Source organism: Leuresthes tenuis, unplaced genomic scaffold, assembly GCF_036924035.1.
Source record: "Leuresthes tenuis unplaced genomic scaffold, fLeuTen1.0.hap1 SCAF_6, whole genome shotgun sequence".
Taxonomy (NCBI): Eukaryota; Metazoa; Chordata; class Actinopteri; order Atheriniformes; family Atherinopsidae; genus Leuresthes; species Leuresthes tenuis.
This window is the reverse complement of record NW_027325360.1, coordinates 17,361,283-17,377,256: the sequence shown is the minus strand read 5'-3', so window position 1 is coordinate 17,377,256 and position 15,974 is coordinate 17,361,283. Positions and strand designations below refer to the sequence as shown.

Genomic DNA, 15,974 nt, shown 5'->3' with positions numbered 1-15,974 from the left:
AATATTTATTACTGTATCATCTCAAACTGCACTAATTTATGCATTGAACATAGTGTATACACTCACAATTTAAAAACTGTGCTACCTTTAGAATAAAACATGCATATTTTTATTGATCAATTGCCTATATAAATAGCAAAAACTGAAAATGTGATTTTATTCTAATATTGCACAAAAACCTATGTATTTGTCAACATTTGGTTTTAGTTAGGTTGAACTGATATAAAACCATGACTTGGCCTTTGTGTGTAAAGTGCTCCTCTCTCACAAGCATAAAGTAACATATGCAGACTCACTCTGACAGAAAAGTATCATCCTGACTGCATCTCCCACTGTATGAAAGCTTGTTACACTTGTTAACAGTGGCTATGCCCAGTTGAAATATCAGTTGCTGTTATGTGGTTATTTCTTTCTATGCATCAAATTAGAGTAAAGGTTTTATCTCTGTGTTAAATTTAATAAGAGCAGAATTATTTAATCTATCCATTAAGCTTAAATCTAAAATCTTCCATTAGACATGTGGATTACTGCAGAAAATGATTATGAGGTTGAGTTTGAATGGTAGATAACCATTAAACTGTAAGTCAATTTTTGTGCCGTACAGTAAAGGCCAAGCACTATATAGCTCTTTTGTAATGATTTGTAGCTTCTCTTGAGGAAAGGTAAACAGACTTTTCTTGAGCTTTTGGTCACAGCTGGACTAAACAGAAGCAGCAAAATATCTGAAAGTGACACCTTATCATAAGGGTTATTAATACATCGAGCAATGTATAAGTTCTCATCAGATATGTGATAAGCTGAGCTGTCTCTACAGCTTTCTGCCTTCATCCACAACTCCTCTTTGGGCTTTGGGATGAAAGAGAACTTCGCTGCAAATGACCATGAAAGAATTGTGATCATGTTCTGAGACATTTGGTTCTTGGAGGAACTCTAACAAACCTCTCACAAAAATGCTACAGAGCTAAAATGTAACGTAACCAGTTTAAGGGTTTTAATTCAGAACCTCTGGAAGCCGTCCTATTGAAAGCTCGGTGACCACGACAACATTTTTAGTATTATATAGTCAGCTGAGAGGTATTATTTAAGTTCACTGACCTTTTGCGCTGACTATGAAGAGAGCTGTGAGGCCCATGATGCTGGGCCAACAAGTGCTGACATGTCATCTATATGTGATCTGAAGTAACCTCTTTGTTTCTGCAGTGGAATTACAACAGCAAAGATCCCCCTCTCAGATCTTATTTAGCCTGCTATGCAGTCAGTGGTTTTACTTCAGCTCATGACTCAATGATGTTATCTTTGTTTACAATTAGCTCAGAGGTACATTTGAATCAGCAGAGACCCGGTAATTGCTTGGCAGACGTCTAATTAACATATTGATGATTGCTCCAAACAGTGGTGATCAGGATCTGATTACAATGATTGCTACAGATGTCTTTACACCCTTTTCCGTTCAGATGCTGTCTCTCCTATTGTGTGTTTGTGTATATATATATATCTATATATGTATATGACATATTTGAGTGCACATTTCTCAAGGCGTGTCGAGACTTCTTGGACCTAGCTGAGACTCACAGCAGGCGATGGCAGCGGGCGCTGCAGTATGAGAGAGAGCAGCGTACCCATCTAGAGGAGACCATTGAGCAACTGGCCAAACAACACAACAGCCTGGAGCGGGCGTGGAGAGAAGCACCCACGCTTGTTTCCAGCCCACCTAGTGCTCCGACCACCAATAAGGGTGAGACTGTCTGTTTCTTACCATTGTTGGACTCAATGCAGACCTCATTTCACTGGCTTAAAGTCATGTGTAGCCTTGGGCTTGATATTATAGACTGTGTATAGACCTAAAGTGGAAAAAGGAAGTTATAAGTTGTGTCAGATGATTTGGACTGGATAGTAGCCAAGTAAGAGGTTGCTATTGTATTAACCAAGAATTAGTCATGTGCTCCCATGTCTGTCTGTTTATCCAAAACCCATAACCAAATTATCATCAAAGAAACGTTCTTTTATTTAGCTGACCTGTTTTGAGGTTTTTTGGGGGGGAGTTATTAATCAGTAATCTGTTTTAATCAGCTTTACAGGTCATGTATTTGTTCCTTAAATAGAAAAATCTATTTTCTTAATCAATACAAAAGATAAGGCAGTGTTGTCTAACTTATTGGAGAAAGCCAAGGTTGATTGGACATACATTTAAATAATAATTTCTTGTTAAAAAAAAAAAGAAAGAAAAAAGAAGAAGAATGGGTCATCTATTTCGCCTGTTCTAGTCCAGCCCATATTCATCTTCCTCTTTTTTCCTGTCAGCTCTATGTATTATTGGCTTAAACCTTCTCCTACCGAGTGTAGAATTATTTCAACCTCTCATTATGGCATGTTTAGCTGCCTACACATATTCATACTTTCAGCATAGAGGTAGAACATCAGAAAAGGCTCATCTCATTGAAAAATAGTTGGTGTATGAAATGTAAATGTAGGGCGCAGAAAAATGTGTTTTTTTCCTTTTAAAAGCTGAAGTTATTTTTATCAGAATCAGAATATTCTTACCACAGAACATTAATAAGTAGCAATCATACTGCTTATTCACCTCTAAGATTAAAGCTAGTTTATTAACATAATGGATCAGTGAACATGCTCAACTTTGAGTAATAAATATGAAGGCACACACAGCGGATCTTGCATCACTTAGGCTAGTTAGCCAGCAGGAACATTGCCAATTTCACTAAGTTGATTATTCCTTGATTAATCGCCTTGGGTATGATTATATACGCTATTTTCCCCTGAATTCTGTGAAATGCAATCTCATCACCATGAAACGGTTTCACTAGTTTTACATGATGTCTGTACGGACTCTCAAATGTATATATCTCAACTACAGGGAGTCAGAGGTTGAACAAAGAAGAGGCAAGTGATGAAGATGAGGATACTGAGTACTTTGATGCCATGGAGGATTCCCCTGCATTTATCACAGTGACTGCCAGTGAGAGCACGCAGCACAGGTCAGCCTCACTCACAGATCCAATAGACCGAGTGACTTTTTAATGTTTTTGTTGAAAGTTTTTGAAGGTTCTTTTTAAAGATTGCCATAAACCATTTCCATGCAGGTCCTAATGGGACAAAATTGTGACTTTGGCCGACTGTTGAATGGGGTTCAGGCGACTTTGGCAACAGTTTGAGAAACCCTCAAGTCAAGGAGGGGTGTGTCTCTTACTGTTTGATTTTGTAATGAACACAAGACAATTAATACCTTCCTTCAGACAAGTAAACCAGCCAATGTTTTGGTCTCTTGTAACACGCACCAATCAGCCACAACATTAAACTCATTATTTCATTTGATGATGTATCTCACAGATGCTTGATTGGATTGGGAACTGAGGAGTTGGAGGCTGATTAAATGCCAAAGAATCTTTCGTGTTCCTCTGTAGTTTTTGCGGTGTGTCAGGGCAGACCAACTATGCTTGGTCTATAACGACGTTAAGTTGGTGAAATGTGTCAAAGTAACATCTAAAAAAAATGACAGAAGCCAGCGTTTCCCAGTAGGACATTTCATTGTAACGAGATGTTCAATATCACTGACTGCACCCGTCAGTGGTTGCGATGTTGTGACTGATTGGTGTATCCCTCAGCTCCAGTGGAAACCATAAAGACTGTTTGCAGCTGTTAGGCAGCATCTGGCTGCATTGCGCAGCTATTTCTTCCCTCACTTGTGTGTTGTTTGTTAAAAGAAAACAAGACAGACAGGGGTCTCGGAGACAATTCTGTCTAGTGATTTTTATTCTGTTCCAGGCGATCTCACAGTAATTTGAGCGGAGCGAGCGGAGGCCAGTCCAGTGACTGGAACCAGGACGACCATGTAAGTGTGTTTCTCACAAGCACGACTAATATGACTGACATTTGCAAATGTTGCTGACTCCTGTAATCTCAATATAGATTCATTTGTGCCCGTGCAAATCTCACACCTCATTGATTTACCTGATTGATTTCATTTTCACTTGCTGTTCTCACAGAGAGACACACACAGCCTTTCAGTTTCACGCCGTCTTCTTGTCACCCTTGTCAACATCATTTTTTTTCCCTTTTTTGCGTCTTTCCTACACATCCCTCTCCTCTTGTGTTTTACTTGCTCTGTCACTCTGAGAATATGCTGACGTGCAGTCCATATTGTTAAAAGTATTTTTTTTCCTCTCAAACTTGTCTACCCAACCCTTCTTCCCCCGTCCAATCCCAGATGTCTCCAAGCTGTAATGATGTGTCAGGAAGGGAGCTGCAGCCCCGCAGACAGAGGCGCACTCATATCCCAGACAAGCCCAATTACTCCCTCAATTTGTGGAGCATCATGAAGAACTGCATCGGCAAAGAGCTCTCTAAAATCCCTATGCCTGTGAGTCTACCAGGAATGGCCCTTCGATTGAGTGATAGTTGAAGATAGATCTGTGTGCATTACATTTTATGAGTTTCACTTCTTTATCTTTCATACAGGTAAACTTCAACGAGCCTCTGTCCATGCTGCAGCGTCTCACAGAGGACCTGGAGTATCATGAGCTCCTAGACAAGGCGGCACGCTGCGAGTCTTCCCTGGAACAGATGTGCCTGGTCGCTGCCTTCTCCGTCTCCTCCTACTCCACCACGGTGCACCGGACAGCCAAACCCTTCAACCCCCTCCTGGGCGAGACCTATGAGCTTGATCGCCTAGAGGAATTTGGCTACCGCTCACTGTGCGAGCAGGTACATTTAACTTAAAATGCTGAGGTTAGATTGTAGGGGTTTTTTTTGTTATATGAGGACATTTCTTGCATTGTCCTCAGCCTTTGTGTCTATTTCCACTCAGGTTAGCCATCACCCCCCTGCAGCTTCACACCATGTGATTTCCCAACGAGGCTGGACCTTGTGGCAGGAAATCACCATTGCCAGCAAGTTCCGTGGCAAATACCTCTCCATTATGCCTCTGGGTAAGACATTTCACATTCACCTAAAAAGCTTGCAAACTACAGTTCTGGTCAGAAGTTTACATACACTCTAAGATGTGAATAGCCTGGCAACATTGGTGTTTTGGTTATTTATTTGAAGATTTTTATGGATAATATGGAGGGGTTGTGAAATCAATGTAGGGTCAACCTACAGACTAATATGCAAATAAACCAACTGAGATTATTTTTAAGTTCCTAATGGCTCTTAACTTACTTGTAGGGATCATGATTGACTGCAGCTGATAGAGTGTCTTTGGCAACATAACATTCTCAACAATTTTAGATTCCAAGATCATTGTTTTATATAATTGCATCTGTTTATGTTACTGGGAGGGGAGGCGACTTTGCCAAGGTGTGGAAGAAGAGCCAAATCTGATATGAAATTAGTCGTTCTTGACAGTGGAGGACAACTCGGGAACCACAAGGCACAGGTCTGCCAAAACCTGAAATATGATAATCAGGGTCATTGTCCACAGTCAATTTGACATCGGGTGCTGCTGAAGGAAGAAACTCCTGCTCCAAAGTAGGCTCCTTTAATCTTGACTGAAGTTTGCAGCTGAACGTAAAGACAAAGAAAAACTTTCTATAAGATATGTTTGGCTGTGAAAACAGAATTCCACCCTAAGAACACTGTTCCAACTATCAGTCATGCTTGTGGTTACAACATGCTCGCAGATTGTAAGTGGCTGGGATAATGAAGGTGAAGGACTACTGCAGAATTTATTTTCAAAGTAACCCCAAACCCTCAAGCAGACAGTTGTAACTTGGCCACATTTTGGTGCTCCAACAGGAAAATGACCCCAAACTAATTCAACTTATCAACATTAACATTAAGCTTGTGAAATGGGCATTTCAAAGTCCTGTCATCTCAACCTTAGAGAAAATATGAGTAAATATCCAATCAGAAATCTGCCAGAAGCTTGTTTCCAAATATTAAGTATTATTTATGTATATTTTTTAACTGCTATGCATATAATGTTGACTTTGTTTTGATTTTAGAAAACCCACAATAAATACATCATGTGCAAGAGTACGGTTGAGGGGAATATTGTGTTGGAAAAACAATAAATGCACAGTGACAAATGAATTTTAGAGCAGTAGAGTACAGAAAAGGGCAAGGCATGACCTATGGCGAAGGCTGAGTCTGCACAGTACTATAGTAGACCAGCACTGGTGGTGACCGTCCGTGACTGTGGTGCCAGTCAGTGGCAGTGCACCCTCCAATATGTCTGTCAAGCATAGGAAAGTTGCATTACAGTTAGAAAGAAAACTGTCGGAGCTGGTTCAGTGGCTGTCCACTTGCTGCCGCTGAGACAGACTGCAGACCTGGGATGACACAGCTGTCACTATCACTGTTGCCATGTTTGTGCTTTGGTTAGTAATAGTACAAGCCTCAGTGTCTGCATCATTCACTCCAGCAAAGTGTCAACATCAGCGGGCGGGATGCAATGCGTGCACAGCAGCAAATATTCTGCCGTTCTTATTACCTGTATGCAATTGAGCGTGTGTGCATTACATGTGTGAACAACAACGGCGCGAAAAATCTGGACCAATTTCTTTGCATACGCTCCTCAAAACCTTCGGTGAGTTTATAAGACTCGTGTTTAAACCACCTCCTCTGAAGTAGTAAACCACTGATCTGCAGGCAGCTCAATCTAAGGCAGAGGAGGTGTGAGCATGAATTGGAGGGGGGGGGGTTATTACCCCTGTGACACACACATAAATACAGATATAAAGAGATCGCTACATTCCACTGGCAGGGCAAAGGGCAGCAGTCTATTGGTGCAGATAAATGAGAAATTTGATAGGTGTAGGACCAGCAAAGAGATGCAGTGGCATTCACCTGACTTCTCACACCTCTTGGTATACAGCTGCTGTGAGGTGCCATGTAATAGGGAAAACTCTCGAGTGGAAAACGTGTTGAAATAGATGTTGTAAACCTACTGGGGCCAGGTCACATTGGAAGTAGGTAGAACTGGCTCATCACAGGGCATGAATGTGTTGACAAAACCAAACCCTAACTGGCAGCATCACCTTCATGTGAGAAACTACAGAAGGGAAGCAAAAGCATTTGTGATGATTATTTTGTTCCTCTGTGTCCACAGGTGCCATTCACCTGCAGTTCCACTCCAGCGGGAACCACTATGTGTGGAGAAAGGTCACCTCCACAGTGCACAACATCATTGTGGGCAAGCTGTGGATTGACCAGGTCTGTTTATGAGCACTAGTCATCGCTAACTCTTCCTCCACAGCTCCAAAACTAGTTCCCATGACTTTCCAGGGTAGCACATAGACATCTTCTTCTTCCATCACGCAGATGTATTTGGTTTAGACCAGCAGAGTATGAAAATTAGAGCAAAGCCATACAGCACATAACTACGGAGCTCCCCCAATCCCCAAGGATTCGTCTTAAGCTTTGATCTCTTATAACACCCTAAAATAACAGCCTCTTTTGTTCTGTGAGATGGCCCAGTTACCTGGAGGATGGAGGTGGGTGGGGCAGGCAGCATGTGTCTCTGTTTCTGTGGAAGTTTGCTTCACCATCATTTTTGTGTATGGCTTCAGTCTGTCTCTATTCCTGCATCAACATTTGGAAGAAGATATGAAGAATATATTAACTCTTGAGTTATTTGAAGAGAAATCTGAAATCATCCAGAATTTCCTGGAAGTGTGTCAGTTTGTTCTTAAATGTATGGCTCTGCTGCCCTCTGCTGCTGAGAGAGATCAGGCAAACAATTCCACATAAAGCTACAGAAAACACCCATTCCACTGGCAGGCTCCCTCTCTGAGCTCTTCAGCAAAGTAGAAAAGAACAGGACACCAGTCAAAACATCTCCCGAGCGGATGATTGACGTCATGGTGAAACGTCCAAACTTTATAGAAACTGTGGCTGTCATTCTCACAGTGTATTTATCTCTCTCACTCTGGGCTTGTTTGTGTTTGTGCAGTCAGGGGACATTGAAATTGTGAATCACAGAACCAAGGAGACCTGCCAGCTCAAGTTCTCTCCCTACAGTTATTTCTCCAGGGATGTTCCAAGGAAGGTATGTGCTTCCTTTTTCACACTTTTCGGGTAGCCAACGATGACATGATGTTGTTCAGTGTGGTGTTGATTTGTGTCACCCTGCCTTTTGCTGGAAGAACACCCATAGCATGAAAATCACGTTAGATAACTTAGAGGAAATGTTCCATCCGGGGTGCTTGAGATGAGGTGAAAAGGGCGTGATTAGGACACATGTTTGGGGGCCTTCAGTCTACGTGCATGTTGAGAGTATGTTGCCTGATGTCTTTTTGCTCTCTCCAGGTGACAGGTGTGGTGGCAGATAGTGGAGGCCAGGCTCATTACATCCTCTCTGGTACATGGGATGACAAAATGGAAAGCGCCAAGATCATTCAGAGCAGTCGAGGGGGATCAGAGGGCAAGCAGAAGACAGTCTATCAGACTTTGTCACCCAAACTGCTGTGGAAGAAGTACCCTCTACCGTAAGCTCATCTCATCGGCCTCATGAAACAGACGATGGCAATATATGAGTAATAGCCATTGTGTAAAAGCTGCAGTTTTGGATCAATAGTATTGATTGTAGCACATCACAAACAAACTCTGCTCAATTTCCTCTTACTTTGTCAGGGAAAATGCTGAGAACATGTACTACTTCTCAGCTTTGGCTCTGACCCTAAACGAGTCTGAGGAGGGAGTGGGCCCGACCGACAGCCGCCTGAGACCGGACCAGAGGCTGATGGAGGAAGGTCGATGGGATGAGGCAAACTCAGAGAAGCAGAGGCTAGAGGAGAAACAAAGAGCTGTGAGGAGGAGGAGGGAGGCAGAGGCCTCAGAAGCACTGGATGATGGTATGCAATAGAGAGCAGCGAGTGTGACGTCTGACAGGCAAAGAGTAGCTGAGAGAAAGACAGAAACAAGGGTTTTTGACACAGCCCCTTTTTGACCTAAATGCTTCCAGTGCTGGTTCAGGGCTGGTGCTACAGCCAGAGTAATTACAGTGCCATGTCATTACATCACTTTAAACATCTCCTACATAGCATGTTTGAACTTTATTCTATTATTGAAAGCAATAATAGACTAAATATCAGTACAGGCAGACGGTTTATCTTCAGAGTTTGTCTCTTTTTCCCTGCAGAACAATGTCTTAATATCTCCAGTTTAGTTTAGAAAATCTGTTTTAAACAACAGCTGGTGTTCGTGAATCCTCACCTGTGATTCCAAATGCTAACAAACAGGATTTCAGTCATTTTTTCAGTCGCAATCGCAAAAAAAAGCAAATTTTTTATTTGTTTATTTTCATTTTATTGTTCCCTCTTGAATTAATCAAACTATACACCGTACGAGCGCTGAATTTGTAAACATGGCAGGCACAACACTTAAATTTGGCTGAAGCCAGAAGTTTGGTGGAAGAAACTGGCTGTACGTTAGTCTCTGGCTCTGAACCAGCACTGGAAATCCCTTTGTCCTATTTTCAGCAGCATTTGCAGTTCGGTCATGAGTCACAGAGGGAGATCTGCTGTATGTAAATGCATGACTTGAGATAATGCAAGGATATTCAAATTATTAATCTATGGTAGTGGTAAACTAACTGAAAACACTGCCTAATCATATAAAAGAAGAGAAAAATACTTCCATAACTAGTTTTTCCTGCTCTCTTTGCAACTCTATTGTAGTAACATTAAGAGATTCATAAATATGTGAATATAGTTGTATTTATTCAGCTGTGTGTATTACTGTTACAGAATACAGAGCAAACTACAGAGCACTGCATAAAATGATTAATAGATAGCAGTTGTTAAGATATGAAATGATTGCTTTCGGGAATCAAGAGTTTTTAAAGGTCAGGAAGTAGAGCTCAGCAGTAAAAAGCTGGCTGGAGTCAAAGCCCATCTGAACTTTACAGAGACCTCAGCTGGAAGTTTTCATCCTAACAGCATTCCTGTGTGTGTGTGTGTGCATATTGTGCATAGGCTAGATTGCATTGATGTACCCATGACTTGTCTTTCTTTTCCTCCCTCTATTGATGGTCAGAGTGTGATAATGACTCTGGTGAGTGAGGGTTGCCCTGTACCCCTCTGTTGTGCATTACTCACACACACACACACACACACACACACACCATCCTCTTGTGTATCCTCTGTTTGCTCTGCCTCTGTGTGGGAACTGCATGATACCCTTTTCATGTCAACTTCTCCAAATACTGACTCAGGGAAAAAAAAAGAGGACATTTTCCTGCATACACGTGACATTTTCATTCAGAGCCGGCCTCAGTATTACGTCAAGCCACTGCTGTTAAGCCACAGCAGCAAGTGATTAGCTCACACCTCATTCCACAATGCCATTACGTTTATAGAGCGCTTTTCTGGTGCACTTAACAAATTCAAATGAATACTTCAACTTTGATTCAATTCAAATGTCTTTAAAATGGAACTCTGAATGAGTTGCTGTACTGAGTGGAAATTCCTACGTTACTACCAGTGTTCACACATCAGAAAACTGCAGCCTCCCCCCTTTGTTTTGTCTGGTTTGCTCTTTTGTAATAAACAGATTCATTATCCAGTTCAGAGATTTCTAAGAACTGGGATCTTGGTTTTTTTTTTCCCTTCATCATAATGGATCCGGGTTTTTCCCCATTTTGTTATTTAATTACACATTTCAGTTCGAGTTGTTGCAGCTCGACTCACATTTGGAGCTATACCGAATGCAGCTAACAGCAACTGATTGCTTTTCTTTTATAAATTTATATCAAGGTAAATTGATTGCTCAGTGAATTGCCTGCAAGTGTGGCTTCTCTGCGAGAGGATGATTAAATGATTATTAAATGATGGGATGACATCTGTGTCTCTTCCCCAGGTAGAGAATTTGAAGGCTACCAGCCGCTGTGGTTTCACCAAAGGAGGGACTCAATCACCGGAGAGACAAACTTTGTGTACAAGGGAGGTTACTGGGAGTCAAAGGAAAGACAGGACTGGAGCGTGTGTCCTGACATCTTCTAACCCAAGAACTCTTCTCGGATCACACCTAACCTCATCGGACGGGAAACCGCTCGGCCTCTGGTCCTCAGGCAGTGGAGCGTAGCTGGCTTATGAGCACCACATTGACCTTTATGAACATGAGAATGTGTATATTTCATACACTCTCGGAATACACTGTACCTCCAAATGCACGCTCTCATTCTGTTTTTACTTTGAGGGGAAAGGCAGGACGTTCCCTGAGCAGTCCTCTTTGACACTTTACAGAAACAGCAGTGAGACAATGTGTGGGTGTGAGATAATGGAGATGTAACACCACACGAAACAATGTGCAAATGATACCCACAATGCACTTTCCTGAGTTCACCTGATTGCAGATTTTTATCGGTTGCATAGAAACCCATATATCAAAGCAACTCATGATTATACCGACCCAATCGTAAAGCAGCACACAGCTCCACAGAGGTCAGATGTCAGTATTTCACTGGGTGCAACAAAAGTGTCCTCACCCTCTATTTTAATCAGCACAACTGAGATTAACCCAGACTTACGCTTTAGATACAATTACTCCCCATTTATCTTCAAGAAAATACTTACAGTCGCACTTTATGAGCACCTTTTGGTTGATTTAGAAATAGACTGTCTGAAAATGTTAATCTTCAAAATTGCATATTGACTTCAAAATAGTTGAAACTAAAAAAAACGAGTGTACCATAAACTTTGCAGAGAAAATGAAGGTCGTGCAAAACAACTTGACAGTTACATTAAAAAATGTTCAAAAATTCTAAAATAGATTTTGATTTGATTTTAAGCACTTTGAATCTCCGATTTCAACAGCTAATGTTTGATCAGGTGAATATTCAGAGGCTGGTTGATCTAAACTCATGAAATACTCGTGCAGTTCACCTGTTCAAAAACCAGTCCCTGCAGTCCATGAAAAGGTAGTGTGACAGCTTGATATTCATTATTCGAATGAGCTCATTCGAATGATCTCGAGGCTTTGGTGGATTTCACTCATCCTGTGAGACGTTTTCCATTTGTGATTCTGATTAGCAAAACTCTACAATAGTAGTTAATCCTTTAGTTGTTACACAGTATTGAACTTGCAATGGTGCGACATCAAAACATTCATATCACTCTATCAAAAACCAGAAAATGCACTTTTCACTGTGGTTGACTAGAGGTTAGTACAAATCTTTGTGTTGATGTTGAGAAGTTTTCGCTCTTTATATGTACTTCCCCTTGTTCTCTGGTGATCTTACATAGCAACACCCTTTGTTCCCTTGGTGACTTCCCTTTGACTAAAAACATTCTCAGTGATCGAACAAAATATGAATTCTGCACCTGATCACTGAGTTATTCAGTAATTACCATCTTGTACACACAGGTTTGGTTTTTTTTGCCCCAGTTCCACAGCCTCATCAGCCACTAGTTTGTAGTTCAGATGTTTTTGCTGGGATTACTGTATCTGAGAGGATAGAGCGTTCCCCGAGGAGCTCCGAGTGGATTCCGCTGACAGGAGGTCAGATGTTGTAGAGGCAGACAGGGCTGGTTCCTGTAGCACTGTGCAGTCAGCTGCAGCCACAGAGGAATGCCTCGGCTGCTGCTCCAGGCTCACCACAGCTCATTTATGGACACGCTGGTCTGGGATCAGCTCACAAAGGTACCCTGAATCTTTTGCCTTTAACTGACTGAATAAGGGAACGAGTCCCCTGACCTGTGCACTACAAGTCTACGGTGACAAGAGTTTTGAAAACCAGTTAGTATTTTTTTGTAATTATTGTTAGGAATGTAGAATTCATGGCTGGGGGTGTTATATCTACCATCTAGTCGATTTGTGTGAATATTTTGTGATAAAACAATGATATTGTAAAAATGAAGAGTAATTATACTAACACGAGTATGAATTTATCTGTACAGAAAAGACTTGAGAGAGCTTGAAAGATATGCTGTTATTTGACTTTTTAATCCGCATTGATTCTGTAAAGACGGAAGTTAACCCTGAGGCGTCCACGATTTGGCCAGAAACTGTCCTAACATGCATTCTAATCGAATCCGTAAGACTCACACGTCAGAAAATTTGGTGACTTCCTCTCATTTACAGAATTAAAAGATGAAAAAAAAATTCCCTGACACAAGGGTGCATCTCTTTGCTGGTTATTTGGCTGAGAAGCTGAAAAGGTTCTCAGTTTGATAACATGAGCTCTTGAATTGTTTATCTGTGAGATTATTTGTCAGGTTATTTGATCATGAAATGAATGATGACTGCAGGGGTTTTTTCCCACAAAAAGATGCCCATTAAAATAGGTTTTAATCTTTTTTTTTCTATTTGCAGCCGTCACAAACACAGTGAGATGTAGAAGTCACTATATAGCCTGTCTTAAACCAAAAGGAGTACCTCACCACTTTTGGAAATGATTTGGGTAAGTGCTGAAGCTGCTTAATTTAGCAAAAAGGCTTGAAAGAGGAATTTCTCCAAAACTGAGCTGAGCGGATCCTTTGACACTCATGAATTGACAGATCCAATTGGCAGATCCAGATAAGAAGATTCTCCCTCTTTTCAGTTGTTTAATGCTAAGCTAAGCTAAGCTAAGCAGCTGCTGGCTTTATTTAAGGTTGAACACAATTATTTTTTTTTTTTGTTGTTGTTCGTTTAAAAAGAAAAAGAAAAAAACTCTTTCTAAAATGTTGAACTGCTCCTTTAGCTTTACAGCACTCCTTTGGCTCTGATGTGTTTTTTTTTTATAGCTTCGCACAGACTCAAAGACCTGCATTGATGTACAAAGAAATTCAAAGTGGTAAAGGTTATGTACACTTCATGTGCCACGTGCAAGCAGGCACACAACTGCAACAACATGTTTCCCTATGCTATCTTTAGAGTTGTCATTGCACCGTTATTTCTGCATCCTCATGCGCTGTCATGACTACTGAAAGAACACAGCTCACTACCGAGTGGTGGTGAAGAAATTGTACAAATGGAGATTTAATCTGCGATTTCCTTTTTTGAGGTTCACGAGAGACTTGCTTTAATATATTACGTTTGAGATCATTTTATATTTGAGAATACATATTATATTCTGAATGATAATGAGAGCTCACCGGAGAATGCGTTTGAATCAGTTTATCCCCAGATGATGCGACCTCAGTGCTTGATGGTGACTTGCCTACGGAGGTTGCCCCTTTAGGGGCCTGTACAGTATCAGACAGCTGTAGCAATAACACAGTAGGTGTAGAGTTGTTAGTTCATGGCTGCTGTTGCTCCAAACAAATTCAGTCTAAATGCAGAATAGAGGGGGAGGGGGGCAACCAAAGTGTGAGAGGAGTGTATCGTAGACTGAGAACAACTTCATTATCTGCCTTCCCTATCTAAGAGGGTGTCATTGTACCCCCCCTCTCTCATTTTGTTTCACCCACCTTTAATTCACTCTGGTGTGGCTCTTCGCTTTATTTTCCATGATTTTATTTTCTGTTCGTATTTCTTCCTTCTCACGGGTGCCATTGTTCTAATGCCGGTGTGGTCGTGCTGTCTGTAATGCATTGTGAGCTTGGTCTGTGTGCATGCACGGCACACATTTCCTCCTCATTAGACACTGCTCCGCTTTGAGGTTGAAGGAAACTGATGAAAATGGGAAGATTTTTAAAAAAAAAAATGTTTTCTTGCCTTGTCTTAACTGAACCCTGCTCCTCTGTGGACTGGGACTCACGACTTTGTAGTGAGATGATGACGATATTAATGATCTGTATGGTGATAGAAGTTATGAGACACATCACAACAGTGGCCTGGTACATGTAAAGGTAAGAGAATTGACCTGCCTTGACTCTTACTATCCAAAAACATGCAGGTGTATTCAGGTGTAACTACAGATTCAAAAGAGGTCTTTCTTCTTTTTTTTTCTAAATTGTGTATTTTTTTCCCTTAATTTATACTTGTATAACATTGTCTTTAATCAACAACGAAGACACAATGATGAAAAAGAAGATAATAAAGTTGTTATTGTTGACACTGTTTTGGGTGGATGCGTTTTAATGTCTTTCAGGTGAAACTGGAGGCTTACTTAAACAGGGAAAATCTGATCTAATCTAATCTGTTTGTGGGTACTCTACAAAAAAAGTTGTATCTCATTTTACATTTACGTCAGCCTGGTTTCAATAAAGAAGAGTAAGTTTAAACGTTCTGCCGTTAGTCAGAATGTTACCGTTCTGTGAGATGCTCCACTGTAAAGATTTGCTGTGAAATCTATCTCAGATGTGTCACAGTCTGCTATAGAAGTTTATGTTATGTCACAGTTTGTTTAATCCTGTTTTTCCCCTGCCACCTCAGTTCACTCAAGTCACCTGGTTAATTGTTCACAGCTGCACCTCATTCACTGATCACTCCCTCCACAGTATTTAGTCTTCTGGTTTCCTTTCAGTCACTGCAGAATCCTTACCTCACTATCCCTTCATGCTTCCACGAAAAAGATAAGTTTGATTGCCAGCCTCATAGCCGTTTAAGATAGCCATAGTCAGTGTTTTTTCATAGCCTGGTTTTGTTAGTGTCTTTTTTCTTATGTTAAGTATTTTTGATAATCCGGCTCTGCCGCGCCTTTTGTTCCTGCTCCCCGTTTTGGAAATAAACCTTTTGATTTTTTTTTGGAAAAGAACTGCATCTGGGTCCCTTCTCGCACCACGCACTGTGACAAAATGTTTTAGAAAAGAGTTTAGTTAGTTTGGCAGGCCGCGAGCACAAAGCGTACCACTGGACTCTAGCCGCACCTCAAGCTTCTCTCATAAAGTTACCATCGGCTCGTGCCAGATTAATATCAATGTGTAGCTCATTCTCTTTCAGAAGTCAGGTGGGTTGAGGAACGTGGTGAACTGCAAATACTTTGACGTGCAGTGAAAATATAATGTGCCTGGAGTCATTAAAGCTCTCAGCCTCGGACATTTTAAATGGAAAAAAGCCTTTGACAAAAACAATAATTCAACTTTGCTGAACATAAAAGTTTCTGGTGGTTGTTGTTGTTTTACAAAACTAGTTTTACACTTCAGTTTGGATCT

General features: G+C 41.1%; 1 protein-coding gene across 4 annotated transcripts in view; it reads left to right on the top strand.

Annotated features, from left to right (window-relative positions):
* Nucleotides 1-14,204, top strand: part of osbp2b (oxysterol binding protein 2b) — a 45,550-nt gene extending 31,346 nt beyond the window's left edge. For 3 of the 4 annotated variants that reach the window (XM_072387928.1, XM_072387931.1, XM_072387930.1), the window contains 12 exons: nt 1,537-1,735; nt 2,873-2,993; nt 3,781-3,847; nt 4,223-4,375; nt 4,474-4,719; nt 4,823-4,943; nt 7,067-7,170; nt 7,910-8,005; nt 8,266-8,444; nt 8,590-8,810; nt 9,994-10,011; nt 10,816-14,204. In XM_072387928.1, the coding sequence (XP_072244029.1) occupies nt 1,537-1,735; nt 2,873-2,993; nt 3,781-3,847; nt 4,223-4,375; nt 4,474-4,719; nt 4,823-4,943; nt 7,067-7,170; nt 7,910-8,005; nt 8,266-8,444; nt 8,590-8,810; nt 9,994-10,011; nt 10,816-10,958 (1,668 nt within the window). In that variant the 3' untranslated portion in view covers nt 10,959-14,204. The remainder of the gene's footprint in view (nt 1-1,536; nt 1,736-2,872; nt 2,994-3,780; nt 3,848-4,222; nt 4,376-4,473; nt 4,720-4,822; nt 4,944-7,066; nt 7,171-7,909; nt 8,006-8,265; nt 8,445-8,589; nt 8,811-9,993; nt 10,012-10,815) is intronic. The other variant, XM_072387929.1, reaches the window with a different exon arrangement.
* Nucleotides 14,205-15,974: the final 1,770 nt, after the last annotated feature.